The sequence below is a fragment of the Camelus dromedarius genome, chromosome 10, assembly GCF_036321535.1.
Source record: "Camelus dromedarius isolate mCamDro1 chromosome 10, mCamDro1.pat, whole genome shotgun sequence".
Lineage (NCBI taxonomy): Eukaryota > Metazoa > Chordata > Mammalia > Artiodactyla > Camelidae > Camelus > Camelus dromedarius.
In genome coordinates this window covers 3,649,669-3,668,429 of record NC_087445.1, presented here as the reverse complement: position 1 = coordinate 3,668,429, position 18,761 = coordinate 3,649,669, and the positions used below count along the sequence as shown (strand labels likewise).

At 47.6% G+C, this 18,761-nt stretch overlaps 1 protein-coding gene across 7 annotated transcripts in view; it reads left to right on the top strand.

Annotated features, from left to right (window-relative positions):
* The window catches only part of DAPK1 (death associated protein kinase 1), a 180,601-nt gene that overhangs the window by 108,948 nt on the left and 52,892 nt on the right, over positions 1-18,761 (top strand). For all 7 annotated transcript variants that reach the window (XM_031447142.2, XM_031447148.2, XM_031447144.2 and 4 more), the window contains exons 4-10: positions 13,848-13,986; positions 15,647-15,776; positions 15,947-15,995; positions 16,082-16,108; positions 16,616-16,768; positions 17,137-17,182; positions 18,335-18,424. In XM_031447142.2, coding sequence (XP_031303002.1) covers positions 13,848-13,986; positions 15,647-15,776; positions 15,947-15,995; positions 16,082-16,108; positions 16,616-16,768; positions 17,137-17,182; positions 18,335-18,424 — 634 coding nt within the window. The remainder of the gene's footprint in view (positions 1-13,847; positions 13,987-15,646; positions 15,777-15,946; positions 15,996-16,081; positions 16,109-16,615; positions 16,769-17,136; positions 17,183-18,334; positions 18,425-18,761) is intronic.

Here is an 18,761-nt window from a genome sequence, read left to right as displayed (position 1 = left end):
TTGTTCTCTACCGGTAGCGTATTTTGAAGAGTCATAATAATTTTGATCTTGTCAATGGTGGAGGGCAAATAGATTCTGATTCCTGAGAGAGGAAGAGAGAAACCAAAATGGTTTTGGTTTGTTGGCTTGTTTTATAAATGCCTCATTATATTCCACATAGAGCTTCTTCAATTAAAAAATAATAGGGATTTTTTTTTTAGCACTGTGTCTAGCTGAGAACTGCAGCCTCCTGTTTGACAGTCTGCTCAGCAAACTGCAGCTCTCTCCTTTGGCCTTGAACTTGAGCGTGTGGTCATTTCAGCGTGAGGGGGTAGGGTGGTGAGTCAGAGGACCACTCGGGCTGGAGCACAGTCGCTCATTACGCTGTGTCCGCAACGACTGCCACCTCCTTAGCAGCTGAGTGATGTGGTCTGGTCCCCTGTGTCGTGCCTGCTGTACTGATAAACCGCGAAGCATTTTCTGTTTACCAGTCCAGCATCCTGTCTCCATTGTGGTTACTGAAAGAAAGTCCTGATTCTGCGCTTTCATTCATGAATGAAAGTGATTGCTTTAAAGACTTCATTTTTTTTCCACAGAGGCCATATTTTAACCCAGCTTCACAGATTAGTCCTTCATGACAGTAGAAGACCGGATCTTTGAGGCAAGGGAGCATTTGGGGGTCCTATCTTGTTTCCAAATGCATGTCTTTGTGCAAGGCTGGAATCTTCCTTTTCTTGCCACAGCCAGCAAAGCTAACAAGTTTGTTCCCTGGTGCGTGAAGTGTAGGTCCCTGAAAGCACCTAGACCAGCTCGCCATTTACCCAATACCATTTCAGGTCTTCTTGTCAGTTACCAGTCAGGCGTTCTTGAATCTTGGAGGCGCCTGGAGGCAAAAGAACTGACGTGAAATGGTTAATTCTGGAAGAGTGTGCCCAGGAAGGGGAGCCACCTGGGTGCAGTGGTTACCTGGTGGGCTGCAGGCTGGGTGGGGAGTGGAGGTGTGAGATGAGTTAGAGCTTTTGTGAAAGTTTTTGAGCATCACAGCTGAAAGATTTTTGACGTTTCCAGAGCAACCGCTTTATGTTATACTCCGTGCTAAGTGCTTTTCATTTAACAAAATGAAAGCCATGAAAACTTACATCAGCCCCTTTAGGAAGCTCAGCCCGAGGCGCAGACCCTCTAAGACAACGAAGTTAAACATCTCCCCTGTCCCTGGAGGGGAATGCAAGCAGCTGTGTTTTTTCCTGAATAGTCATCCTCATTATTGAGGACCTTTTATGTGCCAGGCAGTGAGCTAAGCACATGATATACGTCATGTCACTGAATCCTCACAAAAGCCCAAGGAGGTGGGGTTCTGAGGCCCCATTCTGGATGGCTTTTGCTGCATAGCAAACCACCCCAACCCTTAAAGTGACTTCAGATGGCAGCAGTCTTTCGTTTTGACCATGAATCTACGATGTGGGCTCAGCTGTGCCAGCTCCTCCCTGCTCCCTGTGGCATCAGCTGGGCGATTGCCTGGGGCTGGAAGACCCCTTCTGAGACCACTCTCTCCCTTGACGAGCAAGGGGGTGCGGACTGTCGGCCAGGAGTTCAGTCCGCTCCGCTGGGCCTGCGTGCACATGGAGCTGCCTGGGCTCTCCTGCAGGACAGCAACAGGGCTCCTAGGGCAAGGATTCCAAACAGGTGTAGAAGCTGCCACTGTCTTAAGACTGACATAGCATCACTTGTGGCATCTTTTGTTGGTCAAGCAGACGCAGAGCCTCCTCAGGTGCAAGGCGAGGAGACAGAGACCACAGCTCCCAATGGGTTGGGTCAAAGAACTGGCAGCCATCTTTATTCTGCCAGAGGCCCAGAGAGGTTAAGTGCCCTGCCCTGGATCACACAGCATCTGGATCAGTCCAGATTTCTGTACCTTTTCCTGACATTAACTGGGCTGTTGTGTCCTTGCCCATCCCAGCTACAGAGGCCCAGTGACGCAGATTCTAGAAACATTCTTAAATCACTTCACCAGTATTTGGGATTGACTTTAAGAACAACCTTGGAAGAATCCTAGGGTTGAGAAGAAAAGACCCAGGGTTGTGTGAGAACCATTTTTAAACAGGGAAGGATGGTTGTGTAGGTCACAGCGTGACTTATATTCTGTGTCCTGAGTTTACAGAAAAAAGTTTGTTGACCTCTGTTCTGGAAGGGAGAATCTGGACCTGTGTTACTAGGTGTACCGGAGAAGAATTTTCTATCTAGAGTGGTCTGTGCATCGGATCAGGAGCTCTCAGCTGAAGGCTGTGTGCAGGGAGAGAGCTGTGCCCAGGGCATTGCTGTCAGTGCTGTGCTGGTAAATGTGTAACAACCGGCTCTCCAGGCAAGAAAAACCCTGATTGCTAATGTTTGTCTACTTCTTTGGTGCAGATCCCACCGTGGCCAATCTCCAGTTCTGCCATGATGTCACTCAAAGTAGAGTTGGGAAGTGGTGCACGTAATCGGTTCCCGGAGTGCCACTTAACCACTGTGATGGGTTCAGGGACTCAATTGGAAGTCGTGCTGCCCTTAGGTATCACCCAGTGTGGAGACATGCAGGGAACAGTAGTCCAGAAAAAACTTTGACAGTCCATCTACCTCTCTGGGCTCACAAGCACCCATTGTTAGTATCTGCAAGTGCAGAAGGATTAAGTACTGTGCCCTGGATCACACAGCTCCTGAACTCCACCTGCTGTTTCATTGTCCTCACATTTGGCTTAGAAAATCTTGATTTCTACAAAAGTGATACATTGGACTGCATCCAAATTTAGAACTTCTGTTTAAGAAAACAACACTTTAAGCCAAGCAAAAGAGGAAATGACAGAGTGGAAGAAAACATTTGGAATCTTAAAAGAGCCAGGTCTAGTATGAGGGGGATGTAAGGAACACCTATCGATCCATTAAAATCAAAAACAAAGACAGTCCAATAGAAAAATGAGCAAAGGATGTGGACGGTTTACACCCACTCAAGTACAAAAGGCTGATAAACATATAAAATATGATTAGTCTTTTAATACAAAAGAGTCCATCTCTCTACTAAGCAGGGAAATGTGGGATAAAACAGTGATTCCTTTATTTCATCCATCAAATTGGCCCAAAGTGATAATAACCGAGCAAGCGATGCTGTGGTTCCCTGCCACGTTCATCCACTGCGGCTGGAAGAGCAGAGCTGATTCTAACAACCAGACGTGACCCATGACCCAGAAATTCCAAACTGGGCTGTATGTCCTGGGGCCGAGAAAAACCCTCACAGTTTCAGAGGAAGCAGGCACACAAAAAATCATCACCTTGTACTTTGTGACAGTGAAAAATTGGAAACAACAGGAAGCCCTCAGTTGGGGAATGGCTGAATGAACTCTGATCTAGAAAGGAGGACACAGGAGCTCTGTATCAACAGGCACTGCTGACATGAGCTAGCAAACTGCAGAACAGGGCATATGGTCTGGTACCATTTATGTTCTTAAAGTGTAGATGAAACGGAGCGTATATGGAAAGTTCTGCTGGGCTGTACACCATATGCCTTACAGTGTGTAGCTATGCTCCTTGACGGATGATGGGGTTACGTCCCGATAAACCCACTGTGAGTTGAAAATGCATTTAATACACCCAACCTCCCGAGCGCCACAGCTTAGCCTGGCCGCCCTTACACGTGCTCAGAACACGCGCAGTTGGGTGTTGTCTTGAGTTTCAGCACAATTACCTTCCTCTTCTTCTCACCAGAAGCAGGAGACACAGATGGGCATTTTGTAGATAGGATGGGATTTGAAACGTAAAACACAATGTGCAATAAATGCTGGCAACATGGTACCCTGTGAGCATCGGTCTGTTTCCCGAGTGATCACGTGCCGGATTGGGAGCTGGGGCTGCCCAGCCTCAGGGGAGAGGGTCATACCAGGTATCGATAACCCCGGAAAAGGTAAACATTCAAACCTCGAAGTACGGTTTTTACTGAATGCTTATTGCTTTTGCACCGTCATAAAGTTGAAAAATCCTTAAGTTGAATTGGAACCATCTGTACTTTGGAGATAGGGGAAGGAAGAGAGGGAGAGGGTTAGGACTGAGGAGGAGGGTAGATAAAAGGAACTTTAGTTTTGTATATGGATGCTAATTTTTCTTCAGTCTTTATTATTATTTTTCTTAGTGGAAGTACTGGGACTCAAACCCAGGACCTTGTGCATGCTAAGCAAGCATTCTACCACTGAGCTATTTCCCTCCCCCGATGTTAATTTTTCTTAAGGAGAATGTATGCATGTATTTCTGGTATAATATTTTTAAGAGACCAAGTTAAAGTGCAGTTCTCCCCACGTGGAACAGCTTCTGTAAGGGACCATGCCATCCCTCTGGCTAAGCCCACATCTACCAGGTGGGCCATGCAGGGGCCAGAAGGAGGTGGGGTCTGAGAGTGGTGGTCACTTTGGCCCATGAGCTTGAACTTCCCTTGAACTCTCACCTCCATACAAGCCTCAGCATTCCCTTAACACTTTTGCCTAAGCAAGAAAAGGCTTGGGGCTTTAATTTCCTGTTGCACAGTTGAGGCTGGACAGGAACGAGGGAACTAGGGTCACACTAGATGGGGTTGGGTTGGGGTTGCCAGCACTGCCTTCTGCCCCGCCCTGCTTACCCCCCACCCCCAGCTGCTCTCAAGTGTGTCTAGATTCCGCTACATCCAGACCCAAGGAAACGGAGCCAAGGCACCCTTCCAATTTATCCATTTCATCTCTAAGAACCCACCTCTTCCCCAGATTTTTGGCCCCAGGAATGTCTTCCCATTTCAGGAAGACTCTTCCATGTAACCGTGAGCGAGACTGCCGCATTTTTCTACTGTTAGCCTGAGAGCTGCCTCAGAATCCCATGCCATGTGATGGCATCTGGACAAGAGATACCCAGAGAGTAGCTTCAAGGGTTTTCCTCACCCAAACACCTGTGGCTAAGAGGAGTAAGACCAAGGATGGATGCATGGACACTAACACGCTTAACTGCATGCCAGACACGTGTATCCTACAGCCCATTATCTCCGTCATCCCCAGTAATAAGAAACAGTAGGTATTAATATTCCTACTCTATAAACAAAGAAACTGAGCCTCAGAAAGTAACTCAGCCTATATTCTGAGGTCACAGAGTCCAGGTTGAAACCCATAATGCCTGCCTCCAATGCTTTTTAACTCGAGCTCTTTGCTTCCTTTAGGGATTTCATTCTAGAAACCTTCGGAAGTCTCCAGCTGGCTTTTTACACCACCTCCCTGGGTAAAAATGAAAGATCACCTCCCCCATGAATTTTGAGTGCCAGGCATTCTTTTCCATGAGAATCCCCAGAGCTCCTTTTAAGCTGTTACTTGAATTTGAGGTGAAAACAGACAGCAAATGTTTTGCAGATGGAGTTGGCATTTTGGATGCAGAGGCGGCAGGGCTAATTCTAGAGGAAGCATTCAGAAACTCCTGTATTATTTATGTGACTTGAGGCAACAGTAGGTAACCAAAGATTGGTGTTCTCAAACCCCTAATCTACTTAGTAAAATTCAATTCACACCTATTTCACAGATGCAAAAAGGAGGGTATTGTACTGTTTCTTTCCTTTGTTTTGCGTTCCACGAAGTCTTCAGTTACCCGGGGAGTTTGAATTAGAGTGTGAGAGGTGAGAATGTGAAAACCCTTCAGGACTTCCCCTAGATGAACAAGAAACAGCATTCAGCCCTCCGTGATGACAGTGGAGCACTGAGTTTTAATTTCTGGATTATTTGGAGGCAGAGCCAAGAAGTGGTTGGGCACTTCCCCTCACAGCTTCACAGCACGGTCCACCAGGAGGGTTAGATTTCAAAGAAGAATCATCTCCAGGTGTTGGGGCAACTACTTCAGAATGGGAGCAGATCTGCATTTCTCTCCACATTTTTCTGACCTGAAATTAAAAGTCTTTTATAATAGTGTGAGAATGAACCCCTCACTCATAGGAGAATCTGACAGCAAGACTAACAAAACATCAGTGGTGTCTAATTGTCTTCCCTCTTTGTTGCTTCCTCTCCTTTTCTTGAGTTGCTTTATCCATCCTGTAAAATTTTGTTTGTAGCCTGTGGGCAGTTACTACTTGTAGTGGGTTGAACTGTGCCCCACCCCACCCTCCCGACAAGGATACAGTGAAGCTCTACCCTCCAGTACCTCACAATGTGCCCTTGTTCAAAAACAAAGCCTTAGCAGGTGGAATCAGGCTAAAATGAGGCCCTAATGTAGTCCGACTGGTGTCCTTACCTGAAAGGGGAAACTTGGGCATAGACACAGATATGCACAGTGGGAAGGTGGTTTGGAGAGACACAGAGAGAAAGGCTACGTGAAGGCAGAGGATTTGAGTGATGCATGGATGACCAAGGAACGCCCGAGGTTGCTGGCAGATCAGTAAAAGCTAGGAAGCAGCAAGGAAGAGTCCCCGGTAGGTTTCAGAGGGAGTGAGGCCCTGCTGATGCCTTGATTTTGAACTTCTAGCTTCCAGATCTGTGAGACAATCATTTTCTGTTTTTTGAAGCCACCCCGTTAGTGCAGCCCTAGTGCACTGATACAACTGCCTGCACCCAGCCCTTAAAAACCACGCACGTAGGAGAAATAAGATTGAGAATTGCTGTTCATCTGTCAGAGTTAGCGTGACATGACAGTTTCCAAAGATGGCTGCAGCATCATCTGCTGTCCTCCATGTCTGCCTGGACCCTTGAAATTTCCCCTTCAAGATGAGTTCTAAGTCCCTTCCCCTGGAATCTGGATGAGCTGTGACTCTCTTTTGATGCTCTGCAACTTCTTAGGTAGCTTCCACCCGATTTGCTGGAACACTTGCTCTGGTGCCCTGAACTGCCATGTAAATGGTCCACTTGTCTTGAGTCTGCCAAGCCCATACTACCCCAAATGGAGAGACCACATGCAGACAAGAGGCCACATGGAGAGAGAGGCTCAGACAGTCCCAGATGCTCCAGCACACCTGGAATTTCAGCTTCAGGCACTGTTTGATTGCGCCCCCATGACAGACTCTGAGCCAGAGCTGCCCATCCCAACTCTTCCTGGATTCCTGATCCATAGAAACCTTAAGAGATGATAAAATGACTGCAGTGTCTAAAGTCGCTAAGTTCTGGGGAGATTTGTTACACAGCAGTCGATAACTGGGGCAGGTGGTGTACTCTGGGCTTTGCATTGGTTGCTTTCCTTTCATTTTAATTTAAAAAAACGGTTTGCATTTTTACTTCTGACGAAGTAGATTTATATTTAGAGCAGATTACAACCACAAAATCTCAGTGGCTTAATATAGTATTTCTCACTTGCTCAAAATCCAATGTGGTGGTAACAGGTTGGGTGGCTCCCCTCCAAGCATTGACTCAGGGATCCATATTCCTTCTACTTGATGTCTCTACTGTCCCCAGTCCTCCTTGGGGTCCTCTGCTGGGGCATCTGTGTTCAGGTGGGCAAAGAGAGAGGGATGAGGGAGAGTGGAGGATCGTGTGAGATATTTCTGGGGCCAGGCCTGAGAGTGGGCTGCATCATTCTGGTCCATGCTGCACTGGCTGGAACTAGTCCTGGACACAAGGGAGCTGGGAAGTGCAGGTTAGCTGTGCACCCAGGAGGAAAGGTAAGTGGCTGGGAGCATAGCTCTGCTGCCTTCACACACAGGCTCGTAGAACCTCAAAGTATCAGAGCCGGAAGGGACCCAAGAGATGGGCTTCTCCAAGTGTGGTCCATGAGCGTCAGGATCACCTGAGGGACTTGTTAAAAATGCAGATTCTGGGGCTCCCCCACCTGCTGAGTCAGAACCTCAGGAAGTGGGTTCCAGGGAATTGCATTTGTGCCAAATTCCTCTGATTTGTGTTATGTATGTTGCAGCAAAGTGTGTTACAGCTCAATGTTACAGCTCAGTTGTGACAGCAACCTAAATTCTGACGAGAGACCAAGCAGCACTCAGAGGGTTGGAGAACTCAGGTTTATTACACTGGCGGGCCCAGAGGAGTTAACACTCCAAGCTCTGGACCCCGTCTGTAGGTTTACAAAGGCTTTTATAGGCTGCTAGGTTAGACTTTGCAACATTATATGCAAATAAGATGTAACAAAGTTGACTAGTCAGGAAGGAGCTTTTTAGAAATGGACCAATCAGGAGTGAGCTTTATGCAAATGAGGTGTTACAAATGGACCAATCAGGAGTGAGCTCAGGGAACCAATAGAATCTTAGGGGTAAGTTCCACTTTCTTAGAAGCAAGCCATTTTATAGAGGCAAAAAGCCAGATAATGCCACCGGGCCAAGGAACCAGATGGCGCTGGCAGGAAAGTAGTGGCCCTGCCTGGGGGTCCTGCCGGTCTTTTTCATGGGGCTTCCCACCTCATGTACACTAAGGTTAGAGAATCACTTGACCCAGCTGTTCAACCCTCTCATTTTAGATAGCAATGTGGAGGTCCAAAGAAGTGAGGTGACCTCTTTACTTTCCTTCCAGCCTCTCACAACCTGAGGCCAGAGTGGAGTGGGGAGCCTGGGTGCCCAGGTCCAGGCTCTCTTATGTGACTCTGAAGGCCCGCCATCTTTAAAGCTGGAGTGTGTCCTAATGACAGTCTGATGTGGCTAGCTTTTAGGGGAGGCATTGGTGGTAGCAAAAGGCATGGGGAGGAGAGGGAACCTTCACATTTTCCAGAGCTCTTGATGAAAACAGCCGATGCCTATTAGTATGCCTGCCACACACTTTCCCTGCTAATGCTATAATTTAAAACACTCTGACTCAAAGACCTAATAGAAGAGGTGAATCTTGCTTTCTAAATTTGCTTCACAGATTGTTCATCTTTCCCTCCATCAATCTTCCTTCTCTTAAGCAAAATGTAAAATTTGGAGCAAAGAGTGGAAGCTCTGAGCTTCTGACTGATCTCCTTGTTAACATTATTCTGCTCTATGACCACAGCATTGTGAGCATTTGAGTTCTGGTTCTGAGCATGTATGAGGAAGCTCCTATGTGAAAAAAAATCTTCAAGTCACTTTCTGCCTTCTGAGATTTTGCATGGGGTGGTTGGCAAACAGGAGGTAAATTAACAAATGATGCTTATCGCGATCCCCAGCCTTTGCTTCAGTTGCTTTGATTGATGACTAAAGATTTTTGCAAGTGGAGATTCATGGCTAAAACATCTGCCTTCCCATCTTGGCTTGAAGGACCATGAGAATATAAGTAGGGCCTCCAGGGTGTCAGGAAACCAGCGATGGGTCCAGGCGCGTTGAGATGGGGCCATCCTGACCCTCCTGATGTCTAGTTGGAATTTGGCTCCCAGCACAAGTGATGGTGTGGACCTCATCGTGAACAGCATGGGATTTGAATGGGTAGATGGAGAAAATCAGAGACAATGCCTGCCTCCTTTCTCTTGGTCTTGATCAGGGCGCTGCCACTTTGCAGTCTGGTCCCTCACTCTGCAGGCTCCAGGGTTGTTCCCCATTCTCACTTCTGTGGTCGGGAAGCACAATTGGAGTTGAGTTACTCAGGACAGGAAGACTGAATAGGGCACGAGGTGGCCAGGCAGGGAGAAAGGCAAACCTGATTTCCGTTGGCTGAACCAAGTAAACAGACCCAGTCAAGCTGCTGAGTGTTCTGGTCATCTATCGCTGCATAACAAACTAGCCCACATTCAGTGGGGTGCAGGGTGGGTCCCCTGGGAGGTAGACTCAGAGATGGGGAAGGTATGAAAGATGTTGCCTAAGAGCTGCCCTTAGAACCAGGTCTTCCAAGGGAGGGGGAGGAGCCAGGAGTGGGCAGAGAAAGTCATACTGCCTTGCAGCTCAGCCAGCCCTACAGGGTTCTGGAGCCAGAACGACCCTTGAGAGCTGCCCCAGATTGGCCTGAGATGACCTGGCTTTTGCATCAGAGTGGGCAAACTCACATGTCTTCCAAATCCAGGTGGCCACCTGTTTTTGTAAATAAAGTTTTATTGAAACACGCATGGTTCCACCTCTTCAGCGACATATTATCTAAGGCTGCTTTCACACCACGTGGATAGAGCTGAGCAGTTGTGACAGAAGCTTTATGGCCCACAAAGCCTATGACATTTCGTATCCATCCATTTCTAGAAGCGAGTCGACCCCAGCTCTGTGGTCCCACAGTAGCCATTGGCTGTGGCTTCCAGGGAAAGGACAGGATGTTACCAGAGGCGAGCCTGCGGGGCTGGGGCTGGAGCCTGTGCTGACCCCACCCCCGCAATGGGGACCACAGGCCCTTCCTCCAAGGGGATTGTGGGCGGTGCTCATGGTGCCCACCCCAGCGGATTAAAATGACTGTCATATTTTGTGGGTCAGGAACTGGGGAAGGACCAGATGGACCGTCTGACCTCTGTGGCCTCATCTGGACCGGAGGGTCCACTTCCAAGATTCCTTTCTTGCTCAGTGCTCCTTGGCCTCTTTCTCTCTTTATGGGCTGTTTCATCCTCCAGGCTTTCTCCACACTGCGGGGTGGTTTCAGGGTCATCACACATCTTACATGACGACTTTAAGAGGCAGGATGTGGAAGTCCCGGGCCCGTGAAGAACCACAGCGGAGTGGCACAGTGTTAGTCGGCTGTGTCTTACTGGTCAGAGCCGTCACAGGGCCTGCCCACATTCCAGGAGGTGGAGCCACAGATGCGAGATGACAGCCCAGAGCAGGTGGCGTGAGATGCTGTTACACCATCTTTGGAAAGTCCGGAATGCCTGTGTGCATGTCCCTTCCCAACTCCACGGTCCCCGCCATCACGCGGGTAGCTTGAAATGACCCTGGTGGGACTATGACACCTCGGGAACGGACTCTGCCCCACCCCGACCCCAGAGAGCCCGTTGTTAAGCAGGGACCAGCACACCACTGCTGCTGCGGGAGGACCTGAGGTTTGGAGCCAGACAAGGAGAAAGAGAGCAGCATTTGCTGACCCCTGAGAGGCTCTCCATGTCCTGACACCTCAGAACAACTCTATGGGGCATCCCTCATTTTACTGAAGAGGAGTCCCAGGTGCAGCAAGGATGGGTAACTGAACCGGGGTCTCCACACCCTCTGCCATCTGCCCAGAGCCTGGAGCCCTCAGGAGAATGAAACAGGCCACTCTTCATTGACCTGAGGGAAGCTTGGGTTAGACTTGAGGGAGGAAAGCCAGCCAGAGGAGAAGAGCGCAGGCCTGGCCTGGGCGGCCGTGGGGGTCCTAGCAAGGACTCAGGCCCCCACACCGCACATAGCTGTGAGGGCACTGGAGGATGCACCCCAACACCTAGCAGCCGAACCCCAGGAACCTTAGAACATCTTAAAAGCAGAAGCAGTCCATGTGATCGAGGGGGAGCAGAGAAGCCTGTGAAGGGAGGCAGAGAGGACAGGCCGCACCGTATTTACAGGAGCACCGCCCCACCCCGCCCCCACCCTGCCTCCTGGGAGTACAGTGGTTAAGCCGGACCAGAGGATGCGAGAGAGGGAGGGGGAGAAGCAGGGCAGGAGGGGCGCTTCCAGCTGATGCCTGACCTGATGCCTGACCTGAGGGCGGGGGCCTGGCAGTCTTCCTTTACTGTGGCACTGGTTCCCCTACTGGGCCTCAGCCTCGTGCCAGACCTGCCCGCCACGCGCTTCACGTGTGTTTATTATCATGAATCCCCCAAACCCTCAAAGGAATAGGCCCTAGCATTCCTGTTTGATGAGAAAATGAGGTTCAGCAAGAAGAAATAACCTTTCGGGTGCAGAATTCAGGTTTCAGTTGGCTGTGTCAACGCTGGACCACCCCCCTACTGTGCGGCCCATGATACTGAGGGCAACTGAGTGATGGCCGTGAGGGCCAGAGAGAAAAGGAGCAAAGAGATGACAGAGCATCTTTGTCCGCATTAGTTCACAATTTACCATTTTTTTCCTCCTTTTGTATCCTGTAGTTGAGGATTCCGTCTCCCTGTTTTGTTGGTTTTAAGGAGAATAAAGAAGACAAAAAAGTGAGAAGCAGCAGGCTCCACGGAGTTAAGGGGGAGCCAGTGCAGGGAGGGCAGTGGGGCCGGGAGGGTGCGGCGGGGGGGAGACCACTTCCCGGGGAAAGCTGCTGCACCAGCGACGGGCCTCCCCAACCCTGGGCGGGGCTCCGGCCTTCCTGACTGCCTTAGGCTCTGCCACACGACATGTGGCAGATGGTCCCAGGGGTGGAGTCACCTTGCCCCTCCCCTCCAGATAAACATCCTGATGTTAAATATCAGAGGGAGGCCTTGCAACAGGAGGATGTAATTAAGACTTTGAAAAATGGTCCTCAATTTTGAGTGTGCTGAGAATCACCTGGGGTGCTGTTTGAACATGCTGTGTTTCCTGGTCCCCGATCTTGGAAAAGCATGTAGCAGGTTGGAACTGAGGCCCCAGATCTGCATATTTAAAACACCCTGAGCAATTCTGATGCCAGTGGACCCTCGGCCAGGCTCAGAAAAACACTGACTTGGAGGGTGAAGGGGCGGGATCTGGAAGTTTTCTTTAAGAAAACGGCTTTTCTGTCGTTAATCTCGTGAGCCCCAGTTTTCTTATTCTGCATGTAGATGTGGTAGGTGTGTTTATGGAGCTGTCTTGCTGAAAGAAAGATACTGCACACAGCGCTTATGCGCATAATTGCAGTTAATTATTATGTTGTGAATGTATGGTTAAACTCGATAAAGATTAACTTATAAAAACTCTTATTAAAAGTTCCCTGTTATTTGTCATTAATCACTACCGTGGATTCTTTAGGGGAGTTTGTGGATTCATCCACTTAATTAAAAAGTTTCGCGTTCTTGCTGTGTGCCTGGCCCTGTGCAGGAAGTGGGGACACCGCACAGCGGGCCAGCAGTGGCGGGGCTGACCGCTGCCCTCCTGGGATTTACAGCCTGGCCAGGGACACAGATTCAGTAAATCCTCAGACAGCCACGGGCACCTCGATTTGGTGCATGTTTATTCTTGTTAGTTAAGGTATTTGTTAAATTAATTATTAAATGTGATGTTTATAAATACAGGTGTATTTACATATCTACAAATACAAAACATACAAACAAAAAATGTTTTTAATTGACTAACATACAGATTCTGAGCTTCCCAAGTGGTCTCTGATTGGGCTAAGAAGATATATTCTATAAATTCTGTACAAAGTTGGCTTGTAGTTTTTTTGTTTTTTGTTTTTTACATCAGTGAGTTAAGACTTCACCTCTAGACACAGCAGTTGAGGGCAGGACAAACTGGTGAGAACCAAGATGGCAGAAGATTCAACTTCCAGTTGACCTTGAGCCTCATGGCACACCCACAGGTGCCATGACAGTTCCCAGGTGGACCATAAAAGGCCAAAAAGTGGGCAGGGGGCCCAATTCCTGGAAATCCTCGGCTCTTCCCCAACATAGTTGGAATAATCCTCCTGCTCCTTAGCATATGAAATTACCTGGCTCGTAACAACTAAACCCCTCGCCTCATGGCCTCTCTCCCTCTTGCCTTTTGAGATGGCCGCATTCTGCCTATGGAATGTGAATCTCCTAAGCCTTTCTCCCTTCTGAGTGAGACAGACTGCACTCTGTCTATGAGTATCTCCCAGAAAAAATCTACTTAAAAAAAAAAAAAAGACTTCACCTCTAAATAAGTTTAATTAAGATGTCTGAAAGATGCATTTCTTCCCCCATCGCATTTCTGCTCCCTTCCCTATTTGTGAACCTAGCGCATTTTACCCAAGTGCTTTCAAGCATAAATGTACCTGAATGCAGAATTCTCATCCAATGGTGAGAAGCACAGAGAGTTCTGATTGCTCGCTTAGCAGTTTTAACATGTCCTCAGGCTGTTTTCTTGCCAGAAATTTGAGCGAGCGAATCGTCTTATGAGAGAACAAATCAATATGGGACAGGACTGTCACCAGTAACCTCTGCTTCCCCGTTTTCAGCGTTGCAGGTGGCGAGCTGTTTGACTTCTTAGCTGAAAAGGAATCTTTGACTGAAGAGGAAGCAACCGAATTTCTCAAACAAATCCTTAATGGTGTTTACTACCTGCACTCCCTTCAGATTGCCCACTTTGATCTTAAGGTACGTTGTTGCTCGGTGTAAACCAGATAGCAGCTTACACATACAAGGCCTTGGTTGTTGGCTTGCTAAGAAAAATTGAGGCATCTGAAAGAGATACGTGCTTTTTTCCTAGATGGGCTTAACAAATGAAATTATCAATATAAACCAGCAAATATGTAGTGCATGCTTACTACAGAAATGCCTAGCCATTTTTTGGGATTGAGAATTAAGATAAATGATTGCATTTGAGAATCCTTGGGGAACAATTGAGGGGTCTTAACCAGCCAGGTCTTTAGGCAAGGGGGCTCCTGTTGGTTATGGGGTATTTTCAGCCAGGAGTAGCCACTGGCTGCCCGGTTTCCTTCCTCGTGTGGCTGCAGGGCATACAAGATGGAAGGTGTCTTGATAGCCACTGTCCCTCTCGGTCAATCTCTGGCAATCAGTCAAGCCAAACTCTGAGACTGGCTAATTGGGGTCTTTGCCTGGCTGGAGGCGAGGCATTATCAGAGATAGAAAAAGGCACACATACTCCCATCCATCACAGAGGTTATGGTCTCTTTGGGAGGGGAAGACATACATATGGGCAACAGAGGTGACATTCAGGGTACAGTCCAAGGCAGTGAGAAGATTATCACAAAGCACCATGACTGATTGCCAAGTGAACGATTCAGATCCCTGGAGCTAGGATAAGACTTAAGAGAAGGGAAGATTTTCTCCATCTTACTGTAGCAGAGCTGCCAAGACTCCCTCCGGATCCCCCCCAGCACTCACTGACACATCCCAAAGACTGCTGCTGGGAGCTGGAAGTGCCAAAGGATAAATACTCACTGAAGCAGCTCTTAGCAGTGGAGACTGGGGAGATGGTGGATAAATACCCCAACTCCCTCGTGCTTCGGGTGGAAAATTCTGAGTGCTACTCTTTCTCCCCAAGTCCTCCAAAGGGATTGTGTGCCAGTCACTCCCACCTTGATAAGACACTTTGTATCAGCTTCCTTCCTTGTTTCTTGTCTCCCCATTCCTCTAACAAGTATTCCCTGGAGCCCGCTCCCATGTAAGTCCCACGAAAGGCACCCGATTCCCTGTCAAGATTTGCTCCTAGGAGAACCTAAACCAAGACATTATTTTTCCCTATGTTCTCTTGCAACTACCCTTTTATCCCTATTTGTTTGGTTGTCTTTCCAGAGGAGAGGAAGACCACTCTGCCATCTTGTCCTCAGCATAACATATCATATTTTTTTTAATCTATGGCAAAATGAACATAACCTAAATTTTACCATCGTAACCCAATTTTTAAGTATGCAGTTCAGTGGCATTAAGTATATTCACATTGTTGTGCAACCATCACCACCATCTATTTCTGAAACTTACTGATCCTCCCAAACTGAAATGATGTATCGATTAAACACTTACTCCCCAACCCTCCTACTCCCAGCTGAAGGCATCCACCACTCTGATTTTGCCTATTCTAGGTACTTCATGTAAGTGGAATCATACAGTAATTCTCCTTTTGTGACCAGTTTAATTCAATTAGCATGTCTTCAGGGTTCATCCATGTAATATTCCATTCCAGACCATGTTTTGTTTATCCATTCATCTGAAGGAGATGACGGTGTTATTTCTCCTTTTTGGTTATTGTAACACTGCTGTGAACATTGCTCTACTATTTTTCTTTTTTTTAAAGCCCGAAAACATAATGCTTCTGGATAGAAATGTTCCCAAACCTCGGATTAAGATCATCGACTTTGGGTTGGCCCATAAAATTGACTTTGGCAATGAATTCAAAAACATATTTGGGACACCAGAATTTGTTGGTAAGTTTCTTTACTCCTGGTGGTCATTCATTTCTCTTAATCATTATGCTGGCAAAGTCTTCCCTGCCGTGGCATCACTTCCCTGGTACATGTTTCTGGTTTATACGTGGAGATTAGAATCGGTTGGTTCACTTCCTTCCAAGACTAAATGTGTGTCTGTTTCCTCTTAGCTCCCGAGATAGTCAACTATGAACCTCTGGGTCTTGAGGCAGACATGTGGTAAGGAGCGTGCCCTTGGTGTTGTCATCTTTCTGATTTATTTTACTGTTCTTCTGACATTGCTTTTCTTTTTGTTTTGTGTCCAGGAGTATTGGGGTAATAACCTACATTCTGTAAGTACCCAAATCCACAACTCATGTTCTTTTTCCCTCTTTCTTTGAGACCATCTGTTTTATTGACCGTTCTGTGTGTCATGTTGATCACTTTGGCTTCTGCAGGCTTTTTATGTAAACATACTCACTTTACACCCCCAGAACACATTTAGTTTATACTAATTAAACATCTTCTCCTAATGTGAAATGAGTCATCAGAAAACTGCCACATAGTCACTGAAAGAAAGCCTGGCTGTCCATCACTGCCGAGCAAATAGGAAAGGGTTTTTGTTTTTTTTAACTACTAAATGCTGTTCTAAATTAACTTTTGAAATGCATCCTTTGCATTAAGCTGAAGCTGTTGTGCATGACAGTTTAATGCCTTATGGAGTGTAATTGAATTCTAAAGTGACTGCTGCGGCACCGCTTGACAATGCCATTCCTCACTCCCCCGATCAGATATTATCAGAGAAGAATGACAACACAAGACGGACTTAACGCATCTTCTCTGCCCCACTTTATTAACAGCCTAAGTGGGGCCTCCCCATTTCTTGGAGACACTAAGCAAGAAACGTTAGCAAATGTATCTGCCGTCAACTACGAATTTGAGGAAGAGTACTTCAGTAACACCAGCGCCCTAGCCAAAGATTTTATAAGAAGACTCCTCGTCAAGGATCCAAAGTGAGTGCCCATTATTCCTAACGGGCGCCCATCCATGGCCTCAGCCAGATGAGGGTTAGCACCTGTCCTGTGCGCATGACCATGTTTATGCCACCCTGGTCGTTTCCGCCTGGCCAAGCGAAGCCTGCCATGTGCAACGCTTCAGAAAACTCAGGCAGGGCCGTTTGTACCTGCTCAGTCGGTCCCTGTGGGCACCGTGGGAGAATCGCACCACCACAGTTGCTGTTTTCGGCTTTCTTCCATGAAGCAGGCCCCCGAACTGCGTTTTCTAGAACCTCTGCTTGGTAGGCCCGGCCGGCATGGAAACAACCTTAGTGTTTGCTTCTCTGATCATCACAGTTTTTTTTCTTTCTCCTTCCCCCACAAAGGAAGAGAATGACAATTCAAGATAGTTTGCAGCATCCTTGGATCAAGGTAAGTTGCATGATGCGGTTGGTCTGGGGATTGCAGGGCATCCTGGGGCCCGTTTGCTCCAGGGTATCACTAGGCGTGTGGGTTCTAACCACGGTCCTGTCTGGAGTGTTGCAGGTGCTCTTGGTGCCGTGTTTTAAGACAGCTGCCTGCTGAGAGAATCCTATTAGTAACAGAGGTAGAGAGGCGAGGGCTTCCACGGTGCAGGATTGTGATGAGGACCTGAAGGGCCAGGCCACTCGACAACCATTTCTGACTTGACTGTGGGATATTGGCCCAAACAATATTTTTTGTAATTTTTGAAATAATATACATCACTTAAATATCAGATCAAAGCTGGATTTCTGGCTTCTCCCGAAAAATCTGAAGATCTGCCCACACTGAGGCCTCATTCCACAAAGTCATCAGACACTGGGCATAGCTGTGTGCCCACCCGCTGCGGCCACCCCGTACATCACACCTTTACATCACCTGCCTGCCTCCTCTTGGCATTTGGGCTAAAGAACTGAAGTTGCTTCACCTAGAGCAGAGAGGACTAAGGGCGGGGGGCATGGCAGCTGCAGAATAAAATCATGGAACCGATAAGCAGGTGACAGTAACTTGCATGCATCACAGAAGTGGGTTTGGGGCAGCTGGCGGACTCCCCCTGGGCCAGCTCCCAGCAGTTGCCTGGGATCCCCTGAAAGGCAACGGTGTCTCCTCTGGATGGTACAGCTACGTGGCCTCCTGAAAAAGTTGCAGTGAGAGGGATTTTGATGCCGTAGGATAGGCCGAGTTTGCTCACCTCGAGGTCCCAACCAGCTCTAAAGTTCTTGATGGTATTGAGTTCACATGCCTCAAACATGGCCTGACCGTGAGTCTCCCCGTTCCCAAACTGTCTTACGGAAAGTTGTAATTCACCGGGGCCCACACCCAACTTGTCAGCTGTCCCCGAAGATCCAGTCTTTTTGTGACTTCATCAAGTCCTTAGCCACAAGAGTCAGCCTCTGGAGACTGGGTTCCTGGACCTGGTGTGTTATCCCGACATGTTCTGTTACTTTAGCAAGCTGGACGTATTAGCATCCCAGATAATGAGAGGTTTCAAAAAGCTGCGACATGGAACACATTTCTGTCATTGGAGAGCTCTAAATTGTTTTTCTTGGACCTTCATTTTAGCCTAAAGACACTCAACAAGCCCTTAGTAGAAAAGCATCGGCAGTAAACATGGAGAAATTCAAGAAGTTCGCGGCCCGGAAAAAATGGAAAGTAAGATTGTTTGGATTTGAAGCAATTAATTCTCTTTCCTCTGTGGCTCTCCCGCTGCTCAGGGCTCACCTCTCTGGACACTGACAATGCAAAAGTGCATCTTTTTTCTTCTTCTTTTTTTAAGTTCATTCTGGAGTCTTCTGTAGCATTACCCTATTTCCTAAGCTAGGCAGAAATAATATTTCAGTCCTATTTAACTCATCTTTGCACATGTAATTTTGCATTTTTTTTAAATCAAAACCATTCCCAAGGCAAATGTTTAAATCAGTACATAAAATTACAGTGCAGTCTTTTTCTAAATGCAACAAGCCACATTTTAAATAGATTTGTTTTTTTG